This window comes from Zerene cesonia, chromosome Z (genome assembly GCF_012273895.1).
Source record: "Zerene cesonia ecotype Mississippi chromosome Z, Zerene_cesonia_1.1, whole genome shotgun sequence".
Classification (NCBI taxonomy): Eukaryota; Metazoa; Arthropoda; class Insecta; order Lepidoptera; family Pieridae; genus Zerene; species Zerene cesonia.
The window spans coordinates 7,303,269-7,327,669 of NC_052122.1; the positions used below are offsets into that span (position 1 = coordinate 7,303,269).

Consider the following 24,401-nt stretch of genomic DNA (forward strand, 5'->3'; position numbering starts at 1 on the left):
AAGTTCTACTGTGATCTGCCATGTGGCGTACAATTGTCAATTTTTACATAAATAATTAATTAATAATCATATTTATATCTCAAATCTATATTGCTAACGTTTTACGTCGAAATAGAATTATGAGCCCAATATTGTTTTGTAAGCGGTCTACAAAGATCCAAAAGCTCCGCCTACTTGAAATATAAACTTTAGTACCCTTTCGTTTATTAGACCTTTTAAGATTCATAATGCCCTGGTACGGGTGCGGGTATAACTTACTATCCGCAGACGTTCTAAAATCACTTACGTTATTTATTTAAAAAATAACGAATATTAATTAATATATATAAATTAAAAAAATATGTACGAATAAATTTTTATTTTTGCTGAATGTTTTTGCCGAAATACTAACTTTTATGAAAAATATAGGGTAATTGAATTATTAGACTCATCCGTACTAATTTGCACGCAAGTGGAGCCGCACGGAAAACGTTTTATGAAGAGGGACTTTAATAATATTTTGAAATAAGTAATAATAAGTAATAATAAGTAATACTTTGTGATTAAATATATTTTTGTTATAGGCAGTAGTCATTAAAAAAATAAACACCGTAAATTTTCATATTTATTTATAACTAGCAGTCCGCTCCGACTTCGATTGTGGTACATATATAAGCCTTCCTCAGTAAATGGGCTATCTAACACTGAATTTTTTTCAAATCGGACTAGTAGTTCATGAGATTAACGCGTTCAAACAAACAAACAAACTTTTCAGTTTTGATTTGAGTTGGGTATGGTTTTTGAAGTATGTTTAAGTGTGTGTGACGGCATTCCTGGGTTGTTTAAGTTCTGTATCAGTTTACAATTAAAGTTCTGCGACCTTTTGATATTAGCAATGTTTGTAATTAGTTTGCGCTAACGATTTACATGCTCCGGTAATGTGCTGTATTTTCTACCCTTTCGTAACAATGTCTGCACTAATCTAAAGTTAAACTTCGGTTTCTTAGAATCTACTTAAGAGAATATTGCTTTGTAGGCGATCTACACAGATCAAAGGCTCCGCCTTTCTGAAATAGAACTTTATACCCTTTCGTTTATTTTAGCGCAAGCGCTGTAATGATTGAACCTTTTGGGATTCATAATGCCCTGGTACCGGTGCGGGTATAACTTTCTATCCGCAGACGTTCTAAAATCGTTTTTGTATGAAAATTGATTGATTGCGGAACCAACAAACAGTGTTGTTTGTTTACAAGACGACAGACAAAAATGGAAAAATGAAGTTAAAATAACATAAAGAAATTTTTATTATTAGTGAAATTATTTTCATAATTGATAAAATATTGTAAATTATGAGGAATGTTCGAGGAATATTTTTTAGTGTATGTACGTACTAACTAAATAAACATTTGCAGAAATTGCACGGAACTGTGCCGTTGCAGGAACTTTGTAAGATGATACTTTATTAATATTTTGAAATAAAAAAGGAATATTTGAGATTAATTTATTTTTTATTACAGCAATGAAGGAAAAAGACTCATTTAATTTTTAAATAATTTTAATTTTTAATAAATGAAAAATTTTGAAGATACACATTTTTTATATGAAAAATCTATTTCATATTTCCAAAAATGCTACTTGTTGGGTTGATTTCATTACGTTTTTTTTTGTTTTGTGTGTCTACTTTTGAGTTGAGTAGAGCATAGTTTCAATTGCTACGCACCTGCGTAGCTATGTCTGCATTAATCAATAAATTATGTACTTTATATATCTTTTTTTGGCAAATAACCCCGTTTCTGTGTTGTTAACTTAAAACTTTGGTGTTTAGGATAGAATTAAAAGCAAAATAATGCTTTGTAGGCGGCCTACGAAGATCAAAAGCTCCGCCTACCTGAAAGGGAAGTGTAGCAACATCTCGTTTATTTTAGCGCAAGCGCTGTAATGATTACACCTTTTGAGATTCATAATGCCCTGGTACGGGTGCGGGTATAATTTTCTATCCGCAGATACTAAAATCACTTTTTGTATGAAGAAATTAATTATTGCCGAACCAAGAAAGTTAATTTCAATTGCTAAAATTATTAAATAAGGAAAAATTTGTATGAATCGATTAATATTATTATTATATATTTTGGCGGAATTTTTTCAGTAACGAAGTATTTGTTTTTAATTTTAGAATACTCATCCGCAGAATAAATAGCACGCAAGTGTGCCGCTGCACAGAAAACGTTTTATAAAGGGGTTTTTACTAATGTTCTGAAATTAAATTATACTTTGTGATTAAAATTACTTTTAATTACAGTAATTGAAAAAAATACCACGAATTTTCATATTTCGGAAAAATGTTGTTTCGTTATTGTTTGAGTGTGGTTTTGAGTTGAGATAGATGGCTATGGCTTTTGATGCATGTTGAGTGTGGATGACGGCATTTCTGGGTTGTTAAAATTTCTATATTAATGAGTTAAATGTATATAATATATGTCTCCATCCTGCAAATAGACCAATTAAAATATTCCTTGCCTAAAACTTAGGTTACTTAGGAGTGACTTAAGAGACTTGCTTTGTAGGCGGCTACAAAGATCAAAAGCTCCGCCTACCTGAAAGAGAACTTTAGCAACCCTTCCGTTTATTTCAGCGCAAGCGCTCTAATGATTACATCTTTTGAGATTCATAATGTCCTGGTACGGGTGCGGGTATAATTTTCTATCCGCAGACGTTCTAAAATCAAACATGTATGAAGAAGAATTGCGGAACCAACAAAGTTAAATTGTTAGATGATACCAAAAAAAGAAAATTTTATTAAAAAAATAATGGATATAAATTAATTATTTCTTTACCGAAAAACTTTTAAGTATAAGGAATATGAAGTTTTAGTGTATGTACCTAAAAAATCTGCAGAAATTGCTCACAACTGTTCCGCTTAGTAATATATATGCGTTTTAATTGAGTGATTTAATTATTTTTAATTACAACAATTGGAAACAAAAACACTTATTTTTTATATAAAAAAATCTGTTTCATATTTCGAAAAATGCTACTTCCTTGGGCTGATTCTATTAATGTTTTTTTTTTATGTGAAAGATCTATACGTAGCAATACGTAAAACCGATTTCTGGCGTGGCGACGCATGCCGTGGCGACGCGTCGCCACGCTATACGAATTAAGTAGTCACGATTTGAAATAAATTCGCAAACTTTTGTATTTAATGAAAATAAATGTTTATTCAATAAATAGTCATCGTTATCTGGAAAAAAATCGTAATATTTTATTTTATCATTATGACATATTTAGTTCCTATCACAATATGTTCTTTTCTGCATATTACTTTTACAAAATAATGTCGATGTTTTTCATCTGCCAGGCGTCCCGTGACGGCTCACATTTTTTTTTTGTTTGAGTATAGTATTCAATTGAGTTGAGTATAGTGGCAATTGCTACGCATCTGCGTAGCAATGTTTCCTTTCATCTAAAGATTGGGTTCTTTATAAACCTTCTTATGGCAAATAACCCCTTTCTACATTGCTAACGTAAAGCTTTGGTGTTTCAGGATAGATTTAAGAGCACAATTTTGCGTTATTGATGGTCGTCTACAAAGATCAAAAGCTCCGCCTACTAGAAAGAGAATTGTAGCAACCCTTCCGTTTATTTCAGCGCAAGCGCTATAATGATTACATCTTTTGAGATTCATTATGTCCTGGTACGGGTGCGGGTATAATTTTCTATCCGCAGCTTCCGAAATAAATAAATAAACCCTTTGTAGAAAAGGGTGTGCCGCACAGAAAACTTTGTTGAAGAGACTTTATTAAATAATATTTACAAGTAAAAACATAATATTTAATATATTTTTAATTACAGGCATCAAAGAATAAAACAATTACACTATAAATCTATTTCATATTCCGAACAATGCTGCTCCGATGGACCGATTCCATTATTGCATTGTTTTGTTTTTTGAGTATGGTTTTGAGATGAGCTGAGTATGGCTGCGTAGCGATGTCTGCATTTATCTAAAGATCCAAATACTTTATGCATTGTTCTTATGGAATTAGCCCCATTCTGTATTGCAAACGTGTAACCTCGGTGCCTTAGTATAGCATTAAAACACAACATTGCTTTGTAGGCGGTCTACGAAGATTCAAAGCTCCGCCTTCACTTGAAAGAGAACTTTAGCACCATCCCGTTTATTTCAGCGCAAGCGCTGTAATAATTCTACCCTTTAAGATTCATTATTCCCTGGTACGGGTGCGGGTATAATTTTCTATCCGCAGACGTTCCCAAATCCCACTTGTGTATGAAGGGTATTTTTATTATTTGCCACCGATAGAAAAAATAAATTTATTACAAAATCCTACTAAAGAAAAATTAAAAAAATGAACATGAATTCATTAATAATAAATATTTTGACTGGAATTATTTTGTTAATCAAATATTCTGAAAAAAAAAACATATTCGGAATTTGGAGTTTTAGTGCGGGGATGTAAAATGAACGCAAGTTTGCCGCATGGAAAACGTTGTAAAAAGAAACTTTAGCGAGATTATGATATAAAATAGTAATGTTTGATAAAATTATTTTCAAAAAACTGTAATTGAAAAAAATGTATATTTAAGATCTATTTTATATTTAATGTGTCCAAAAGATACTACTTCATTGGGCTGATTCCATTCATGTTTTTTGTGTTGAGTATGGTTTTGAGTTGAGTTGAGCATATCGGCTACGCAGGTGCTATGTCTGAAAAAATTATGTACTTTATATATTCTTCTTATGGCAAATAAACCCTTTTCTGTATTTCTAAGGTAAAACTTTGGTGTTTTAGGTTAGAATTAAAAACAAAATATTGGTATGTAGGCGGTCTACGAAGATCAAAGCTCCGCCTACCTGAAAGAGAACTTTGCACTATTTCGTTTATTTCAGCGCAAGCGCTGTAATAATTGAACCTTTTCAGATTCATAATGCCCTGGTACTGGTGCGGGTATAATTTTCTATCCGCAGATGTGCTAAAATCACTTTTGTATGAAAGAGGTATTGCCGACCAAGGAAGTATTGATAGAAAATACAAAAAAAGGAAAAATTAATAAATATGTTAATATGGAATCTAATTTTGCTTTAATTATTTAATTAATGAAATATTGTAAAATATAAGAAAGTTTTTAATTTTAGAGTACTCTCATCCGCAGAAATTGCACGTTTTGTAAAGGGACTCTAATAATATTTTGAAATAAAAAGTAATATTTGTAAATAAGGTATTTTAAATAATAAATAGTAATTAAAACAAATAGACACGAATTTTTACATTTATTTATATATTTCCATTATTATTTTGTTTTGTTGATTTGGGTATGGGTTTCGAAGCATATTTGAGTGTGAATGATGGCATTTTTCGGTTGTTTAACTTATGAATTTATGAGTTAAGGATTGTTGAATTAAACTTATGAGCTCTTGATTATGGCAATGTTTGTAATTAGTTTGCGCTAACGATTTACATGCTCCGGTAATGTACTGTATTTTCTATACCTTCGTGACAATGTCTGCACTAATTAATATAAAGATTACATATATTCGTTATGTATTTTCATAGTGCCATCTTCATAACCCATTATATTTTGCTTGCGTTAAACTCGATATTTTATAATTAACTTAAGAGCAGCTTTATAGGCGGTCTATAAAGTTCAAAAGCTCCGCCTACCTGAAAGAGAACTTTAGCACCCTTTCATTTATTATAGCGCAAGCGCTGTAAAATTACACCTTTTTAGATTCATTGCACCCTGGTACAGGTGCGGGTATAATTTTCTATCCGCAGACGTTCTCAAATCAGGTTTGTATGAAATTAATTAATTGCCAAACTTATCCAAAGTTTTGTTAATAAATAAATAACACTAAAAAAAGGAATAAATAATATAAAACAAAACATGAAAAATAAATTTATTTTGTAGAAATTATTTAATTAATAAAATATTGTGAATTGTGAGTTTTAATATATAGTACCTGGATGACCGAGATTTGTTCGGTTTAACTTCGTGAAGTTAGATTGTTTATAAGCGTTTTTTTCCAAGATCGTTTAGGCATTTTTAAGTGAACACGTGCATCAAGAAGACACAAAACAATATAAACAATTAGTCTAACCTCAAAGCAAACACTCATTGACTTCGTTACTTAACAACGCCCTTTGCTGGAAATTTAATTATTCGCCAAAAAATAGTATTAGTATTATTATTCGCTAATAGATGTCAGGAAGAAAAAATAGCATTAGTATTATTATTCGCCTATAGATGTCAGGAAAAAAAAATAGTATTAGTATTATTATTCGCCAATAGATGTCAGGAAGAGTCGCTAAGTTTAAGTCGATAAAACACGAATATGACATTTTCTAAAAAAGATTCCTAGCTAGATCGATTTATCGCTCCCCAAACTATAGGGGTATATACTAAATTTCATGAAAATCGTTGGAGCCGATTCCGAGATTCCAATTATATACATAAGAATTGCTTGTTTAAAGATATAAGATATCATTTGAGTACCTACCTACACAACCGCAGAACTTTCACGCAAGTGTGACGCACTGAAAGCGTACATACAAGAAAAGACCATATTTTGAAGAAAATAGTAATGTTTGTGATTAAATAATTTCTTTATTGTAGTAGTTGAAAAAACATCTATTAATTTTTGTGTAAAACATCTATATTGAAATTCATTCGGTGTTATTTTTAATTCATCAACTTTACACTCATTGCAAAACTGTCGTCTAAAGAACCTCTGGAACTCAAAAAAAGCGGCATATAATGCAAAAATTCACAACAAAATCGAGTTCAAGGCGGTTTCCACTCAAACAGGAAATAACTCGATAGGTATACATTTACTTATAGTTTTATGGACCTACTTACAAAGGTCGTCTAGGATAATACGAATTGCTATATAACCTCATTAAAAAATTTTTAATATTACCATGTTATTTGTGTGTAAAATGTTATTGTCACATGGGTATTAAATCAGATAAGTACTAGTGTGTGCGTTTTTCCGGGCTTCGTTATCATATCAACGTTTCTGTTTTATCCCAAGGGAGCATTTATTCTCTATTAAAAGTATTATGTCACCCAAACCAGCTAATGTACTTGTTTGTATATCAAATTTCATCAAAATCCGTTCAGTAGTTTCAGCGCGATTAACGGACAAACATCCAAACAAACAAACTTTTACATTTATAATATTAGTGTGATTTTTACGTCTTATGCAATTTATAAATTATCATTGTTAAATTAACATCGGTCTATCTTAAACTACATATTTATTTTCTCACAAATCTGTAACGCTTACGACAGACTTGCTTCTCATTTCATACTAACAAATACGACGTAACAAATCGACGTTAGGCGCCTTTTTACAGTATAAAAGTTTGAAGGCTTTTTGCGATCACTTTCTTATGTGTGTTTTGTATTCTAGCTTTTTGATTTTATAGATTTTGTTATCATTATCATCATCATCTGCCTATATATTATGTGCTCACTGCAGGGACACAGGCCTCAATCAGGCTACAATCCTTGACTTGAGCTAGTGCGTGCGGGTTTGGCGATATTATACTGAATTACAAGCAATTTTAATTTGAATAGGTACAGACTGAAAAATTACCGACTTATCAATATTAATCCGATGTCCTAACGTCAAAACTGAAAATTTTACGAAGAAATTAATAAAATATGAACTGGAATAAAATATGAAAATTATTCTCTTGCTTATTTTGTCTATAGGTATCATTTTCGTAGTTAAATGTGATTCGGGAGAGAGATAAGTAATTAAGAACTTTTCCTACGGCGCTATTTGTATGTATGTGTTATAAAATATAATACAAGTGTCAAAGTTTCAATTCGGAAAGACAGATCTAAAAACTTAACCATTTTCAACTGTCGGAAAGCGTTCTATCAGATGACTGGACTATAGTGATTAATGTATGTTATTATCCGCTTATTTCTTGACAAATTTGCTATCCTTTAAAATATAATTATAGATGGTGATGACTGATTAAATATTCTTTGTTCCGATACGTGAGGAAAAGAGCACAATATATTGTGCCATTGAGATTGTCTCTAAAGATCAAAAGCTCCGCCTATCTGAAACGGAACTTTAGCACCCTTTCGTTTACTTCAGCGCAAGCGCTGTAGAAGCTTGCTAACTATTGAAATTTATAGTGTCCTGGTAGAGATGCGGGTATAATTTCCTATCCGCAAAGTTTCCAAAACTGCAAATAATTAATTAATTAATAATGATTTGGCGAATAATTTAAAGGGGGAAAAAATGGAATAATCCATTAATTTTTTTTTATGGATGCGATTATTATTTTAGTAATAATAAAAACACACATATATATGTCTGAAGAATATTAGAAATAAAAAAAAACCCTTTAAACCTAACCTATTCACATAAAGTAAAAAAGAGATATTACATTATATATTTTTATAGCGAGATTATACAATGAAATATTAAATTGATTAACCAATAAATTATATTAATTAATATATATTGATAGACTAAATATAATTTAGACGCATCGGAAACTTCCCTGGAGAATATTAAGTAGAATAATAAATAAACACGAAAATATATAAAACTTCTTATTAAACAATAAAACCAAATTTTAAACAAATAGTTAAAGTTTGTCAATAATTTGTATCATTATAAAAATAAAGGAAAATAACCATCAAACCGATAGCAATTAATAACAAATGTTCAAAATTCTAACAAAATTTATTAATTCACAATTAATGCGACTATTTTAAAAAGTTAATTTAATTTTTTTTTTTTCACAATGAATAATAGTATAAATAAATATATTCGTATATTAAAAAAAAAATCTGCACTATTAAAATACTTTTTTTATGAAATTCAAACAAACTATGAAAACCAGTTATCTAGTTTCGATTTTTTCAAGAAGTACCGAAATTACAACGATTAATAATTTTTTAACTTTACTTAATAAGCAACCAATAATAAATTTGACGCAAGCGCTGTACAACAAGTACATCTTTGGAGAATCATAATATCCTGGTACACATGCGGATATAATTTTCTATCCGCAAACGTTTTTTCAACATTTTCAACTTGCATGCAGCACTAAAAAAATAAATATACGAAATATTATTAAATACATATTATTATAGGAAATAAGCCCAAAATCAATTTTCATAAATCTATACAATTATTTTATTATTTTGCAGAAATTTAAGAAGGACGTTGGAAGCGACTATTATTATTATTTATTTATATTCTAAACAAATTTAGTTCTATTTGAAATATGTAAATTTTAATTGAATTACGCTTAGTTGTTTGATTTATTTTATATATGTTTTATTTTTTAAATATTAGCTCTATTATAATCTAAATAAGAATACTTAATTTATTGTCATTTTATATCTAGAATGTAATAAAAACACACCACACAGCTCCTAGTCGAACCAAGATCTCAATTACTTTTTACTTTTTTTACTGATTTAAAAATTAAATCGAGAAAAATACATACACATTAAATTTAACATTATCAATTGTTTTTACCCCATTTATTTATATAATCCCTATTATTTTTTTGTTTATGTTGTCCGGAATTTCGTTTTGTGCGGCATACCCTTCTTCATTCATACAAAAAAAGCGTTAGAACATCTGCGGATACAAAATTATACCCGCACCTGTACCAGGGTGTTATGAATCTGAAAAGGTCTAGTTAACACAGCGCTTGCGCTAAAAGAAAAGAAAGGAAATAACACCATGTCATATTAAATCAATGGAAAATATACGTAGAAGTGCCCAGTTAATATCATGAAAATATGTATTAATCATATTATTGTAAGAAATGCCTGATTTCAGAAAGTACATGCATAAAATTTCACTGTTCCCCACGTACATTCTGATTTTTTAGGTCCCTGATATGTTCTAAATTAAATTAAGACCAAAATCAAATCTTTCGCGATTCTTAAATAGCGAACTCATACACCGGAATTAACATTGTGAATCATTCCAGTGGCGCTGTTATCTTGATAGCAGAAGAGCAATTTTTAAGTTATGAGTGAGAGGGGGACGCTTCAAATTTCAGATTTTGAATTAAGAATCAAAATTCAGACAGGAATCGTAGTGTGTATCTACTATCTTTTTTTCGTTTCTAGAATGCGCATGTCTCAACTTTTGACATGCGTAAAAGGGAATTTAATTGCAAAACTTCTGCCAAGTTCTGGTGCCCTAGTAGACTGACGTACAAATTTTCTCAGTAGGCCGTCGTTTTCTATTTTTATTATTTATTTACTTTTTTTAAATTTATTTACTTTTTTTAATTTTGCAAAAGAACCTTTGATCCAATAAATCTCCACATATGTTTTTAATTGATAAATTTATTTTTAAATAAATATTCACGTCATTTGTAATTAATTAATTAATTCTATTATTTTTTTTTTAATTTTTCCATTTCAATCATTGATCTTCGCTCCTATTAATTTAATTTATCATCTAGTCTATTCATTCTTGTTATTAGATTTTATTATCCATCCATTCAATTAAAATAATATTAAAATATTTTAAACCTGATCTATTTTCTGCGATTTGCGCAGTTATCCAACCATACAATAACAATACATAATCACCGTTTAACGCCATATTGTTTATACATTACTAGCTACTGCTTCGCCCGCGCGGGCCTAATACAATTTTCAGGGTACAAACTTTCAGTCCCTGTTTTATCAATAAAGACGATTTTAAGTCGTAACGTATCATATACCTAATAAAGCGAATACAGCTAATTTTACAGTATTAATATGTATTACAGGGCACCAAAAGAAGCCGATGTTTTTATTAAATGCTGCTTTGGTAATACCCAACGTTCTAGTCAAACCTACACTAGAAGAAATACAAGAAGTACTCGTGTTAGCTGGAAAACATATTTCAGGCCTCTCAAAAGGCGTAGCTCAGTGGACTGGAGGAAAATCCTCCAGGGTATGTTGATAACAATTTTTTTTAACTAAGTGACATAAGGGAGCATTATATTACAATTCAATAAATTAATCGTGAACTGTTCTTTTGATATTTGTGTTAAATATTTTGTGAAATAAATAATGATATTAACATTGTGTTCTAATAATAATCTTATTTTAGCCTTCTGCTCACCATACAGATTCGACCCAGGTCGGTGATAAAAAATTATTCACATGTGAATTATCGTTAACCTAGGTGTATATAACTGTTCTGTTTAATGTTTAACCAATTTAGAATGTAACTATATATATCATGGATACTTATGAGAAACTTTTTTTTTCCAAATTGTGGTGTTTATTGTTGTGTTGTGTCTATACTTTGCACATACTATGTGACTTGACGGTGATGTCGTCTGCAAATGATTCCTAATGCTTAATCGCTTGTGTTAAATTTGGTTTGCAAAACACTCGGTGTCGCTTTATAATATCGGTTTGTCATTTGTAAATAACACAACCATTATAATATGATTATTATTTTATTTGCTGCGCTCCCTCCTTTGTGCACGCTTCACCAAATGTATAGGTTAGCTGGAAGAAACTGACAGGCCACCAGCCCAACCAGCTCTTCCATGTAGTCTCAAAACTTGACGAACAGGTCCAAACTGTAGCTCCAGTGAACATGGCAAAATCCATGAAAATGATAGAAGCAGCGAAAATGAGAAAGAAGAAATATTACAGATTGGAATCAGAAGAAAAACCTGTCTTTCCATTCCAACAGAAGAGTTTTTACAGTCACGTTATGGAAAATAAAGAGATTATAAAAACATTGACTCTTCTATCGATGTGTACACAAAATATTAAAACGGTTTGTTAGTTCTTATTTTGTGGAATAAATGTTGTCTTCACATCTGCATTTGTTTTAATGCTGGAATGTATTTTAGGAATTGAATACGTTAGTAAAACGGTGGAGACCCTATCATTACTTGTGGAAATGTGAGAAGACCCTAAGACAACTTTTAACTTGGAATTTAAACGACTTTGAGCTTGCTTTAAAGAGACACAGTGAGCTTGAACTTAAATTGGGCACAGAGCCCGATGTTCTAATTATTGGCAATTGTCTCGCGGTTTCTACGGAGAAGCTTAAACTGGGACTTATAACTGAATTAAAGAGTAAGTAAATTTCAATAACATTTGTCACTATCTATCTTATATATAAAATTCTCGTGTCACAGTTTTCGTTGCCATACTCCTCCGAAACGGCTTGACCGATTTTGATGAAATTTTTTGTGCTTATCCGGTATCTATGAGAATCGGCCAACATCTATTTTTCATACCCCTGAATGATAAGAGTAAGGCAGAACAGCGTTTGCCGGGTGCAGCTAGTAATATTTATAATAAAATAATATAAGGAACTGAGAAATTATTCAAATTATTGGACTTTTTTAGATGGCACACATAGAATAAGCCAAGCAATGCGTAAAAAGTACAAACGTGAGATGGATTATGTTTACGCTATTATGAATGATTTAGAACGTAAATTGGAAAGGCCAATACGGGATTTGGATGACGTAAGAACCGTAATGGAAACATTAAAGAAGATAAGGGAACAGGAAGTGGACATGGAATTGAAAATAGACCCAGTCGAGGTAATTATTTATCGTACATGGCATTGTAACTTTTTTTTTAAATTAGATGCAAAAAATATGCAATTACATTATGTCGTATTTCTTGGTAATTCTTAGGTATCAATTTTGGTACAGTAATATTGATTATTATGAATGTACTGCAATACTATAATATTAGTTGAAATTATATTTATATGTCACAGTTATAAACCATTTTTCTATTGAACAGATTAGTTATTGTTGCCAAATTGAGTTTTTCTCAAGCTGATGAGTTGGAACTGTTTCATCTGAAGTAATTTATTGAGATAATATTAGTGGGAGTGGAAAACGCATTTTGGTAGATTTTGGGACTTTCCCTAGCCGGCCGGTATTTTAAAGGGATTTTAAAATAGGGAAAACGCGTTCTAACGAAAAACGGGTTTTAACAATAACATACATTTTATTTTAGACAAAATACGAGGACAGAGGTTGTGCATTAGTAAAATTTATGGAAGTCTTTAAATAAAATCGTGATTATAATTTTAAATAATTTATTTGAATATGACAGTAAAAAAAACAAAGTTTAATGTGTGGCTTATATTCTTGTATCTTAAATAAATATACAACATTTTATATGATTGTGTATTAACTTATAGGAAGCATTCAATGTAATAACAAGATATGAGCTCCCAGTGAGCAAAGAGGACATGGAACATGTCGACAACTTAAGATATAGCTGGCAGCAATTGCAAGCCACAGCATTGGCGTCTCATGTCCAGCTTTTAAAAATGCAGCCGCAATTCGAAGAAGATTTGAAAAACAATTTAGATAAATTCCGAGATGACAATGCCGATTACTGTCATGAATACCGACACGCTGGTCCGATGCAATCAGGACTCAGTCCTAGAGAAGCATCCGATCGTTTGATATTATTCCAGGTCTGATATCAATTAATATAATCATATATAACTCAACAAATATTTGTATACATTACTGAAATCAATTGTGTGGCAATTTACAGAATAGATTTGATGGAATGTGGCGCAAATTGCAAACGTATCAAAACGGTGAGGAGCTGTTTGGCCTTCCTCATACTGAGTATCCAGAGCTGGCTCAAATAAGGAAAGAATTAAATCTACTGCAAAAACTATACAAGCTTTATAACGATGTTATAGATAGAGTTAGCAGTTACTATGACATACCGTGGGGTGAAGTTAATATTGAAGAAATAAACAATGAACTAATGGAATTTCAGAATAGATGTAGAAAGCTTCCTAAGGGGTAAATATATAATATAAAATTTATAATAATCTGTTCACTCCAACAACATAAATTTTGTTACTAATATTATATGTACTAATTTTATAATCTCTTAGTCTTAAAGAATGGCCTGCCTTCTATGCACTCAAAAAGACCATAGATGACTTCAATGATATGTGTCCTCTGCTTGAGCTTATGGCCAACAAAGCAATGAAACCCCGTCATTGGCAACGCATTATGGAAGTCACAAAATATGTGTTTGAACTAGACAATGAAGACTTTTGTTTGAAGAATATTCTAGAAGCCCCGCTCCTACAAAATAAAGAAGACATTGAGGTACGTATATCTTTTACCAAGTAAGTATAAATTTCAAGATTCACGACGGTATCTAACATTATTGTAGTTCCATAGGACATTTGTATCTCGGCAATGAAGGAAAAAGATATAGAGGCAAAACTTCGCCAAGTGACTAATGAATGGTCTGTACATGAACTGACCTTCCAAACTTTCAATAATAGAGGTGAATTACTATTGAGGGGTGATACGACTGCAGAAACTATTGGACAGCTTGAGGACAGTCTAATGATATTAGGCTCCTTATTATCAAATCGGTAACACATTTAATTCTCTAAATTTGTTTTTAATAACTGCTTTAAATATTACATAATATATTTCATTCTACAGATACAATGCTCCATTCAGAAAACAAATCCAACAATGGCTATACGATCTGCAAAGTACAAACGAGATTCTAGAAAGATGGCTTCTAGTACAGAATATGTGGGTTTACTTAGAAGCGGTATTCGTCGGTGGAGATATCGCTAAGCAGCTGCCGAAAGAGGCCAAACGTTTCTCTAAGATTGATAAATCTTGGCAAAAAATAATGCAGAGAGCGCACGAGACACCTGGAGTCGTGTCTTGTTGCGTTGGTGACGATCTCTTGAAGCAATTGTTACCGCATCTCCAAGAACAACTCGAACTCTGCCAGAAAAGTTTAAGTGGATATTTGGAGAAGAAACGAACAATGTTTCCGCGCTTCTTCTTTGTGTCAGATCCAGCGTTGCTCGAAATACTCGGCCAAGCCTCTGACTCTCATACGATTCAAAATCATTTGCTGTCTATATTTGATAACATACGATATGTTAAATTTCATGATATAGGTATACTATAATCTTTTACATTATTATATTATGTACTTATCTGAAATAATATTTATAAAATATGCGAACCCAAATCAAGATTCTGTATCTAAATTTTTCTCAAAAAAACGTTAAGTCTTTGTGACTCCAAAAGTGTTAGAACATATTCAAAAACAGTTTTCAACAGAAAATAATCACTTCTTTCTTCTTAAAATAGCAATTCTACATAATATGTTTTTTTCCTACTAGGTCCCCGCCATTAACTAACTTCGACTACCTTTACAATAAGTTTCCTTTTCTATAGTAATCTTTTCACAAAGTCATACGAGGTTACAATTAAAATAATATACCTGTACATTTTAGAATACAACAAAATGGTATCAATAGTATCTTCAGAAGGTGAGGAAATTAAACTTGAGAGGCCTGTGCGAGCGGAGGGCTCTGTGGAAACTTGGCTAACCTCACTATTGCAATCTGCTCAAAGCAGCTTACATTCCATTATACGTAACGCAGTATCTTTTATTAATGATCCTACATTTAATCTATTAATGTTTCTCGATAAAATGCCGGCACAGGTATGAATTCACTTATATTTGCTTTAATATGCCTTTAAATACATACAGCTGTCTTGGGGCCTAGCTCCTAATATACATATTTATTTTCTAATGATATTTTATTATTGATCTAATAAAATTAGGTGGGTCTCCTTGGGATACAAATAATTTGGACGAGAGATGCAGAACTTGCTTTGATGCAAGCCCGACAAGATAAGAAAATCATGTTGGAAACCAATAATAAATTTCTAGAGTTACTCAACACGCTGATTGATCAAACTACAAGGGATCTAACGAAAATTGAGCGAATTAAATTTGAAACACTTATTACCATTCATGTGCATCAACGAGATATTTTCGATATGCTGGTAAGGTATACGTTATATTTATAAATAGGCACTATGTTTCTACGTGTTAAAAAAATATTAAAATCAATAATTTCATTTGTATTCTAGTGTCGCCTAAATGTTCGATCTGCAAACGATTTCGAGTGGTTGAAACAATGTAGATTTTATTTCAAAGAAGACGCAGACAAAACTTGGATATCCGTAACTGATGTTACATTTACGTATCAAAACGAATATCTAGGTTGTACGGAACGTCTTGTAATTACCCCGTTAACAGACAGGTTGGTTAAATGTGTTAAAAAGATACATAATTACGATTACGATAAGTACATCGTTGTTATATCATATTATCAATATTTGATGATTTGATCTTATATATATAATAATAACTATAGCAGATTATTTTATACAGAATAGCTTTCGTTCAATTTCACACCATCTAGTCTAGACACCATCACCGACCAGACATGTACTATCGTATAATATTTATCTTCCTCCCTGTCATCACGCTCTGTAAACATCAGAATAAATAATATAATAAATAAATCTCATTCAAAATCCATTAAATTCTTTAATTTCTATTTTTTACCAGATGTTATATAACACTAGCTCAGGCATTAGCCATGAGCATGGGAGGAGCTCCATGTGGACCAGCGGGAACGGGTAAAACTGAAACAGTCAAGGACATGGGGAAGACTCTTGCAAAATACGTGGTTGTCTTCAATTGTTCGGACCAAATGGATTATAGGTCTCACTTTGTAGACAGCTTATAAGTATTACAGTTTTAAACAAGGAAGTTATAGTTCATTTTCGTCTCCGTTTCACCCGGCACAAATATAACTTATAAATACTACGCTTGGATTTTACACGCAGCTTTTTTTCCAGTTTCTTAATGTTGAAACGACCTTTACTTAGCTGTATTTCCCACTTAATACGAGTACAATTTGGAGTCGTTTAAAAATACACGGAAATAAGTTCCTAAAATGCAAGAGAATATTTCACGGAAATATTTTTTTCTTTATTTTACCTCCTTTTCTTCTTGTCCCCTGTGTTACGGGTATTGCCCTTAAGAAAGCCTAAGGGCCTAACTTTTGTTGCGATTGCGTATATTGCGTGTTTGTTTTTTACCACGTAAATGCGTCTACCTGTTTTCCTACTTATAACGTTTAAATATACTAATTAATTTCTACAAAATACAGTTTATTTATTCTGAAATTAAGAATGATGAGATGATGTTTATTCTTACAGAGGTCTTGGACGAATCTATAAAGGTCTTGCTCAGTCCGGTTCTTGGGGATGTTTCGATGAATTCAATCGTATCGAGCTACCGGTGTTGTCGGTAGCTGCACAACAAGTTGCAGTTGTGCTGGCTGCTAAGAAAGAAAAGAAAAAGACATTCCTATTTACTGATGGCGATATGTCTGAAATGTGTCCCGAATTTGGTATATTTATTACTATGGTGAGATTTTCAGTTTTAAATATAATTACATAGAAATTTCATAATGTTACCTTATTACATGTATTTCATTTCATGTAATAGAATCCTGGCTACGCTGGGCGAAAGGAATTACCAGAGAATTTAAAAATACAGTTTAGGACCGTTGCTATGATGGTGCCGGATCGTCAAATCATTATTCGTGTGAAATTGGCTTCTTGTGGTTTCTTAGAAAACATCACCCTTGCTCGAAAGTTTTACACGCTATACAAGCTCTGCGAGGAACAATTGACAAAACAGGTGCCTTAAATTTTTCTTAGATACTCGCACACAGTACAAATGATAATGTGTTACCATATATATACTTTTAACTTCTAGGTTCACTACGATTTTGGTCTAAGAAATATTCTATCCGTACTTAGAACTCTTGGAGCTGTTAAACGAGTAAATGCTAAAGATAATGAAAGTACCATCGTCATGAGGGTATTACGAGATATGAATTTATCAAAACTCATCGACGAAGACGAGCCCCTTTTTATCTCTTTAGTTGCAGATTTGTTTCCTAATCAAGTTCTGGAGAAAACTACTTACCCTGGTCTGGAAGAAGCCATTAGGAAACAGGTTGACGCTAATGGTTTAGTTTACCATCCTCCTTGGGTTTTAAAAATCATACAAGTACGTGAAAGACGTAGGTGGTGAAGTATTTTGAAATATTTGTCTATTTACTAATTGATTAATATGTTTTTTATAGTTGTATGAAACTCAAAGAGTACGACATGGTATAATGATATTAGGTCCACCAGGTGCTGGAAAAACAACATGTATCCATACTGTAATGAGCGCTCTATCAGACACCGAAGATCCTCACAGGTATTTATAAAAATTAAAGTGAATATAATTATTATCATGTTATAGCATTTGAACCTTATTTTTACAGAGAAATGCGAATGAACCCAAAAGCAATTACAGCAGCCCAAATGTTCGGACGTCTAGATGTTGCTACAAATGATTGGACAGACGGTATTTTCTCAGCATTATGGCGGAAAACGCTTAAGATCAAAACTGGAGAACATATTTGGCTAGTTTTAGATGGCCCAGTAGACAGCATATGGATTGAAAATTTAAATTCAGTCCTCGATGATAACAAAACTCTGACTCTCGCAAACGGTGACCGTTTAACTATGTCTCCAACTTCTAAAATAATATTTGAGCCAGAAAACATTGATAATGCTTCTCCTGCAACTGTCTCTAGAAATGGAATGGTATACATGAGTTCTTCAGGATTAGATTGGGAACCTGGTAAGATTAGAACTCTTGTAACAAAAAAATAAGAAATTATTATTTAGTATAATTAATACTACTAATTTATTTTCAGTTTTAAATGCCTGGTTGAAAACAAGATCGGCTCGAGAAATGGAGGTGTTCAGTTTGCTTTTTGATCAAACTTTTCCGAATACATACACATGGTGCACTCAGAATTTACTCTTTAGCATGCGTGTTCTCCAAAGTAACATTGTATTTCAAATGCTTAATTTATTGGAAGGTCTTGTACCTCCACAGATAGTAGAGACAGAAGATCAATCTGCAAGCAAATCAATCAATGGCGACATGGAAGACGATGAGGAGAAAGAAAAAACGGAAGAAATCGTTCTTTATACACCTGAACATTTACATAAAATTTATGTATTTTGTTTAGTTTGGGGTTTTGGTTCTTTATTAGAAACAAGTGATCGTAACAAATATGACAAGTACATCAAATCAACTTACAGCGATATATTAGACATACCCAAACATCCAAACAACAAGCCAACTATACTATTCGACTTTTATGTGAAACAACATGGAAAGTGGGAATTATGGGAAGACTTAATGACAAATTACCAATATCCTGATACAGCTACCCCAGATTACGCAAACATCCTAGTTCCAATCGTGGACAACGTCAGAATAAATTACCTGATTCATTGTATCGCAAAACAAGGGAAGGCTGTGCTGCTTCTTGGAGAACAGGGCTCGGCAAAAACTGTTATGATGAAAGCTTATATGAAAAATGCAAATCCGGAACAATTCATGGGGCGCTCGTTTAATTTTTCATCTGCTACGAGTCCATATCAATTTCAAAAAACTATAGAAAGTTACGTCGAGAAACGAAGTGGAATGACATTTGGCCCTCCAGGAGGAAAACGAATGCTCGTGTTCATTGATGATATTAACTTACCCCAAATCAATGAATGGGGAGATCAAATCACAAACGAAATAGTGCGACAAACTATGAGCATGGGAGGATTTTATAGCTTGGAGAAGCCAGGCGATTTCACGACTATAGTTGATTTACAATTCTTAGGAGCTATGGGACAACCAGGTATAAGTAATATCTCATAATTAAACATAGACTAACAAAATATCCGACGATGTTTTAGGACAACCAAATGTGATATTAATAGATGTTGGAAAGAAAAAAAATAAAAATGAAAGCATCATAATCATACTGTATATTAATATTGCATTTCCACTAATTTTCAGGTGGCGGCAGAAATGATATACCAGCTAGACTAAAAAGACAATTCTCAATTTTCAATTGTCCTCTTCCAAATAATGATTCGATTGATAAAATATTTAAAGTCATCGGAGAAGGTCATTATAACGCGAAACGAGGATTTACTATTGAAGTACGCTCTCTCATAAAGAAAATAATTCCTTTAACTCGGGAGTTGTGGGCAAGAACAAGAGTTAACTTGCTTCCTACACCTGCTAAATTTCATTATGTATTTTCTATAAGAGACTTATCACGAGTATGGCAAGGTATGGTAGGCACGTTACCTACTGTAATAGAATCCGAAAAATGCTTAATGCTTCTATGGAAGCATGAATGTTCTAGAGTTTTCTCAGATAGATTTACACATCAAAACGATAAAAACTGGTTTAACAAAGCATTGTATGATATTACCGAAGAAATGTTGGGACCGGAGTATAAGAAAATGATGGAAAAAGACCCTGTTTTCGTAGATTTTATGAGGTATTATTCAATCAGTTTTTAATTCCTTTAAATCAGTTTTTCATATGTTTACAGCTGACTTTTGAATGTTCACATTATTTCACTCTAGGGATGCTCCAGAGCCGACTGGGGAGGAAGGTGAGGATGCTGATATGGAGTTGCCAAAAGTATATGAACCAGTTTTTGACTACAGTGAATTACGAGATCGTTTAGAAATGTTCTTATCACAGTTCAATGAAATGGTTAGAGGTTCGGGAATGGATCTTGTGTTTTTCCCGGATGCAATGCTTCATTTAGTCAAAATATCGCGTGTAATAAGACATCCACGTGGAAATGTAATGCTTGTGGGTGTTGGTGGTTCCGGAAAACAATCGTTAACAAAATTATCTACGTTTATTGCTGGATATCGTTCTTTCCAAATTGCATTAACACGATCTTACAATGTTGGTAATTTCTTAGAAGACTTGAAGCTTCTATACCGCTCTTGTGGGGTGCAAGGTAAAGGTACAACATTTATTTTTACTGATTTAGACATAAAAGAGGAAGGCTTTTTAGAATACTTGAATAACATATTATCTTCTGGAGTAATATCCAACCTATTTACAAAAGATGAGCAACAGGAAATTATATCTGAATTAACACCAATTATGAAAAGAGAAAATCAGAAACGCACTCTTACAAATGAATTGGTAATGGAATACTTTCTCAATAGGACATGCCAAAATCTGCATGTGGTCTTATGCTTTTCACCTGTAAGTAAATGGAGAACGTAATAAATATTGTTTAATTTTTAAAATCTCTCTAACCGCATGTTTTCTTTTCAGGTAAGTGAAGCCTTCCGTTACAGAGCTTTAAGATTCCCGGCACTAATATCAGGTTGCACGATAGACTGGTTCCAACCATGGCCGAAAGATGCTCTAGTTTCAGTAGCTGATCATTTCTTAGCAGAATTTGAAATTGAATGTACTAAAGAAGTAAAAAAAGAGTTAGTTACAGTTCTTGGAACAATACAAGATGTTGTCTCGCAAGTTTCCACAGAATACTTCCAAAGATTTCGAAGATCATCACACGTAACGCCGAAATCTTATCTTAGTTTCATAGGAGGCTACAAAACCATATACCAAATGAAACAAAAAGAATTAGGTGATGGCGCACTTCGCATGGATACTGGTTTAGAAAAGTTACGGGAAGCGTCGATATCAGTAGAAGTTTTAAAAAAAGACTTAGCTGTAATGGAACAAGATTTAGCCTTAGCATCTGAAAAAGCAGATCGAGTACTTACTGAAGTAACTGAAAGGGCCATGCAAGCTGAAATAGTAAAAAATCAAGTCCAAGTTGTAAAAGAAAAGGCGGAAGCTTTGGTTGCATATATAGCAGAGGAAAAAGAAAAGGCTGAAAGGAAACTTGAAGCTGCTAAGCCTGCACTTGAAGAAGCTGAAGCTGCCCTTAATACAATAAAACCAGCACACATAGCCACAGTCAGAAAGCTGGGCAGACCTCCACACCTTATTATGAGGATTATGGATTGTGTCTTAATTTTATTTCAGAGAAGACTTCATCCAGTTATACCAGATACGGCGGCACCATGTCCAAAACCTTCTTGGGCTGAATCATTAAAGGTAGGTAACCTAACATTGCAAAAATAGACAATATTTAAAAATTAATTCATGTCTTTCAATGACATATACAATCTTTTTAGATGATGGCTAGTACAACATTTTTGCTACAACTACAAAATTACCCTAAGGATATTATTAATAATGAAATGGTAGAGCACCTTGTACCTTATTTTGAAATGGAAGATTATAATATGGATACAGCTAAACGTGTTTGTGGAGACGTAGCAGGTTTGTTATCGTGGACGAAAGCAATGGCCTTCTTCCATAGTGTAAATAAAGAAGTATTACCATTGAAAGCTAGCTTAATGCTACAAGAAGCGAGATTAAAGGTATGATTTTTTTTTTACATACATGACTTAATTTATGTGTTGTGTGTTATATAGGATATTATTCAATTTCTAGGTCGCTATGGAAGATTTAGCATCTGCTGAAAGGCAACTGGAAGAACGTGAAATGTCGTTAAGAAAAGTAAAGGAACAATATGAATCTGCAGTTTCTGAGAAACAACAACTAACAGATGCTGCTAATGTTTGTTTAAGAAAAATGACTGCGGCAACCCAGCTTATCAATGGATTGGGTGGAGAAAAAATAAGATGGACTCAACAGAGTAAAGATTTTAAGAAACAACTAGGGAGATTAGTTGGAGATGTAGTATTAGCCACAGGATTTTTGTCTTATTGTGGTCCGTACAATCAAGAATTTAGAAATAATCTTTTTAATACGTGGATGGGGATTTTAAAAAGTAAACAAATACCTGTCACAGATAACCTAAATATAACAAACATGTTAGTTGAAAGTGCAACTATATCCGAATGGACGCTTCAAGGCTTACCAAATGACGAACTGTCTGTACAGAATGCTCTTATTGTTACTAAATCTAGCTCATATCCCCTTTTAGTAGATCCCCAAAGTCAAGGCAAAAACTGGATTAAAAATAAAGAAAGTGCAAATGAACTTCAGATAACATCACTAAATCATAAGTACTTCCGAACTCACCTTGAGGACAGTCTTTCGTTAGGTAGACCTCTTTTGATTGAGGATGTGGGGGTTGAATTAGATCCGGTTATAGACAATGTGTTAGAAAAGAATTTCATAAAATCAGGCTCAATCGAAAAAGTAATAGTTGGTGATAAAGAATGCGATGTAATGCCTGGTTTCATGCTTTATATTACCACAAAGCTACCAAATCCAGCTTATTCACCAGAAATTAGCGCTAAAACGTCAATTATCGACTTCACGGTGACAATGCAAGGACTTGAAGATCAGTTGCTAGGTCGTGTTATTTTAATGGAAAAATCAGACTTAGAAGAAGAACGTGTGGCTCTATTTGAATCTGTTATGAAAAATCAAAGGAGTATGAAGGAATTAGAAAATAATTTACTTTGCCGCTTAACATCTTCAGAGGGTTCCCTCGTTGATGATGAAGCTTTAATTCAAGTATTGCAAGTAACCAAAACAACTGCTGAAGAAGTCAATGAAAAGCTAAAGGTAGCTGAAGTTACAGAGAAGAAAATCATAAAGGCAAGAGAAGAATTTAGAGCAGTAGCTGCTCGAGGGTCGATTTTATATTTTTTGATAGTAGAAATGAGTAACGTTAATATTATGTACCAAAATTCATTAAAACAATTTTTGACAATTTTCGATAATTCTATTACAAAATCAGCCAAAAGTAACGTAACTGAAGAGCGCATAAATATAATTCTTAAATATTTAACCCACGAAGTATGGGCTTTCACACTACGAAGTTTATATGAAAGACATAAAGCATTATTTACACTGATGTTGGCAATGAAAATAGATTGTCATCGCGGCCTTATATCACACGATGAGTTCATGGCATTTGTTAAAGGGGGTGCGTCTCTTGACTTAAATGCAGTTACGCCAAAACCATTTAAATGGATTCTGGATATTACATGGCTAAATTTAGTAGAAATAAGTAAATTAAAGACATTTTCTGATGTTCTTAGTAAAGTAAGTATAACACTGATATAAATAATTAATTAAAATTGTATAATTTTAGGTTTTATATATTTCCTTGTATCTAACTTAATTACGTTTATTAGATATCAACTAATGAAAAAGAATGGCGAACATGGTACGAAAAAGCTAAACCAGAAGAAGATACAATTCCTAGTGGGTACCACGATAGTCTCGATGTATTTCGTAAACTTCTACTCATTAGATCTTGGAGTCCCGATCGAACACTTTCACAAGCTAGGAAATATATTGTCGGTAAAGTAAAACAATGTATTAATAACATAAATAAATGTAACATGTGTTTTATACAACTTTGGATACATAGATAAGGCTAAAAAATAATCATGTGCTTTTTTAGACTCGCTTGGAGCTGAATATGGTGAAGGTCGTATTTTAAACTTGGAGATAACATGGGAGGAGTCTGAACCAAGGACACCACTTATTTGTATTCTGTCTATTGGATCCGATCCTTCAGCTCAAATTGCATCCCTTGCAAAATCCAAAGAAATTGGTATGTATTTTAGCTAAAATTAGTATTTTTTCTGGTATATAAT

General features: G+C 32.4%; 1 protein-coding gene across 1 annotated transcript in view; it reads left to right on the forward strand.

Moving 5' to 3' along the window:
* LOC119835575 (dynein heavy chain 5, axonemal) overlaps positions 1-24,401 on the forward strand; it is a 45,625-nt gene that overhangs the window by 19,139 nt on the left and 2,085 nt on the right. Inside the window, exons 18-43 of the mRNA XM_038360483.1 lie at positions 10,773-10,939; positions 11,573-11,782; positions 11,859-12,087; positions 12,364-12,563; positions 13,178-13,459; positions 13,543-13,802; positions 13,898-14,117; positions 14,193-14,392; positions 14,466-14,941; positions 15,284-15,495; positions 15,618-15,842; positions 15,930-16,102; positions 16,414-16,569; positions 17,070-17,280; positions 17,362-17,556; positions 17,635-17,931; positions 18,008-18,126; positions 18,194-18,555; positions 18,632-19,618; positions 19,780-20,272; positions 20,361-21,003; positions 21,076-21,870; positions 21,951-22,199; positions 22,273-23,841; positions 23,934-24,102; positions 24,206-24,358. Coding sequence (XP_038216411.1) covers positions 10,773-10,939; positions 11,573-11,782; positions 11,859-12,087; positions 12,364-12,563; positions 13,178-13,459; positions 13,543-13,802; positions 13,898-14,117; positions 14,193-14,392; positions 14,466-14,941; positions 15,284-15,495; positions 15,618-15,842; positions 15,930-16,102; positions 16,414-16,569; positions 17,070-17,280; positions 17,362-17,556; positions 17,635-17,931; positions 18,008-18,126; positions 18,194-18,555; positions 18,632-19,618; positions 19,780-20,272; positions 20,361-21,003; positions 21,076-21,870; positions 21,951-22,199; positions 22,273-23,841; positions 23,934-24,102; positions 24,206-24,358 — 9,252 coding nt within the window. The remainder of the gene's footprint in view (positions 1-10,772; positions 10,940-11,572; positions 11,783-11,858; positions 12,088-12,363; positions 12,564-13,177; positions 13,460-13,542; positions 13,803-13,897; positions 14,118-14,192; positions 14,393-14,465; positions 14,942-15,283; positions 15,496-15,617; positions 15,843-15,929; positions 16,103-16,413; positions 16,570-17,069; positions 17,281-17,361; positions 17,557-17,634; positions 17,932-18,007; positions 18,127-18,193; positions 18,556-18,631; positions 19,619-19,779; positions 20,273-20,360; positions 21,004-21,075; positions 21,871-21,950; positions 22,200-22,272; positions 23,842-23,933; positions 24,103-24,205; positions 24,359-24,401) is intronic.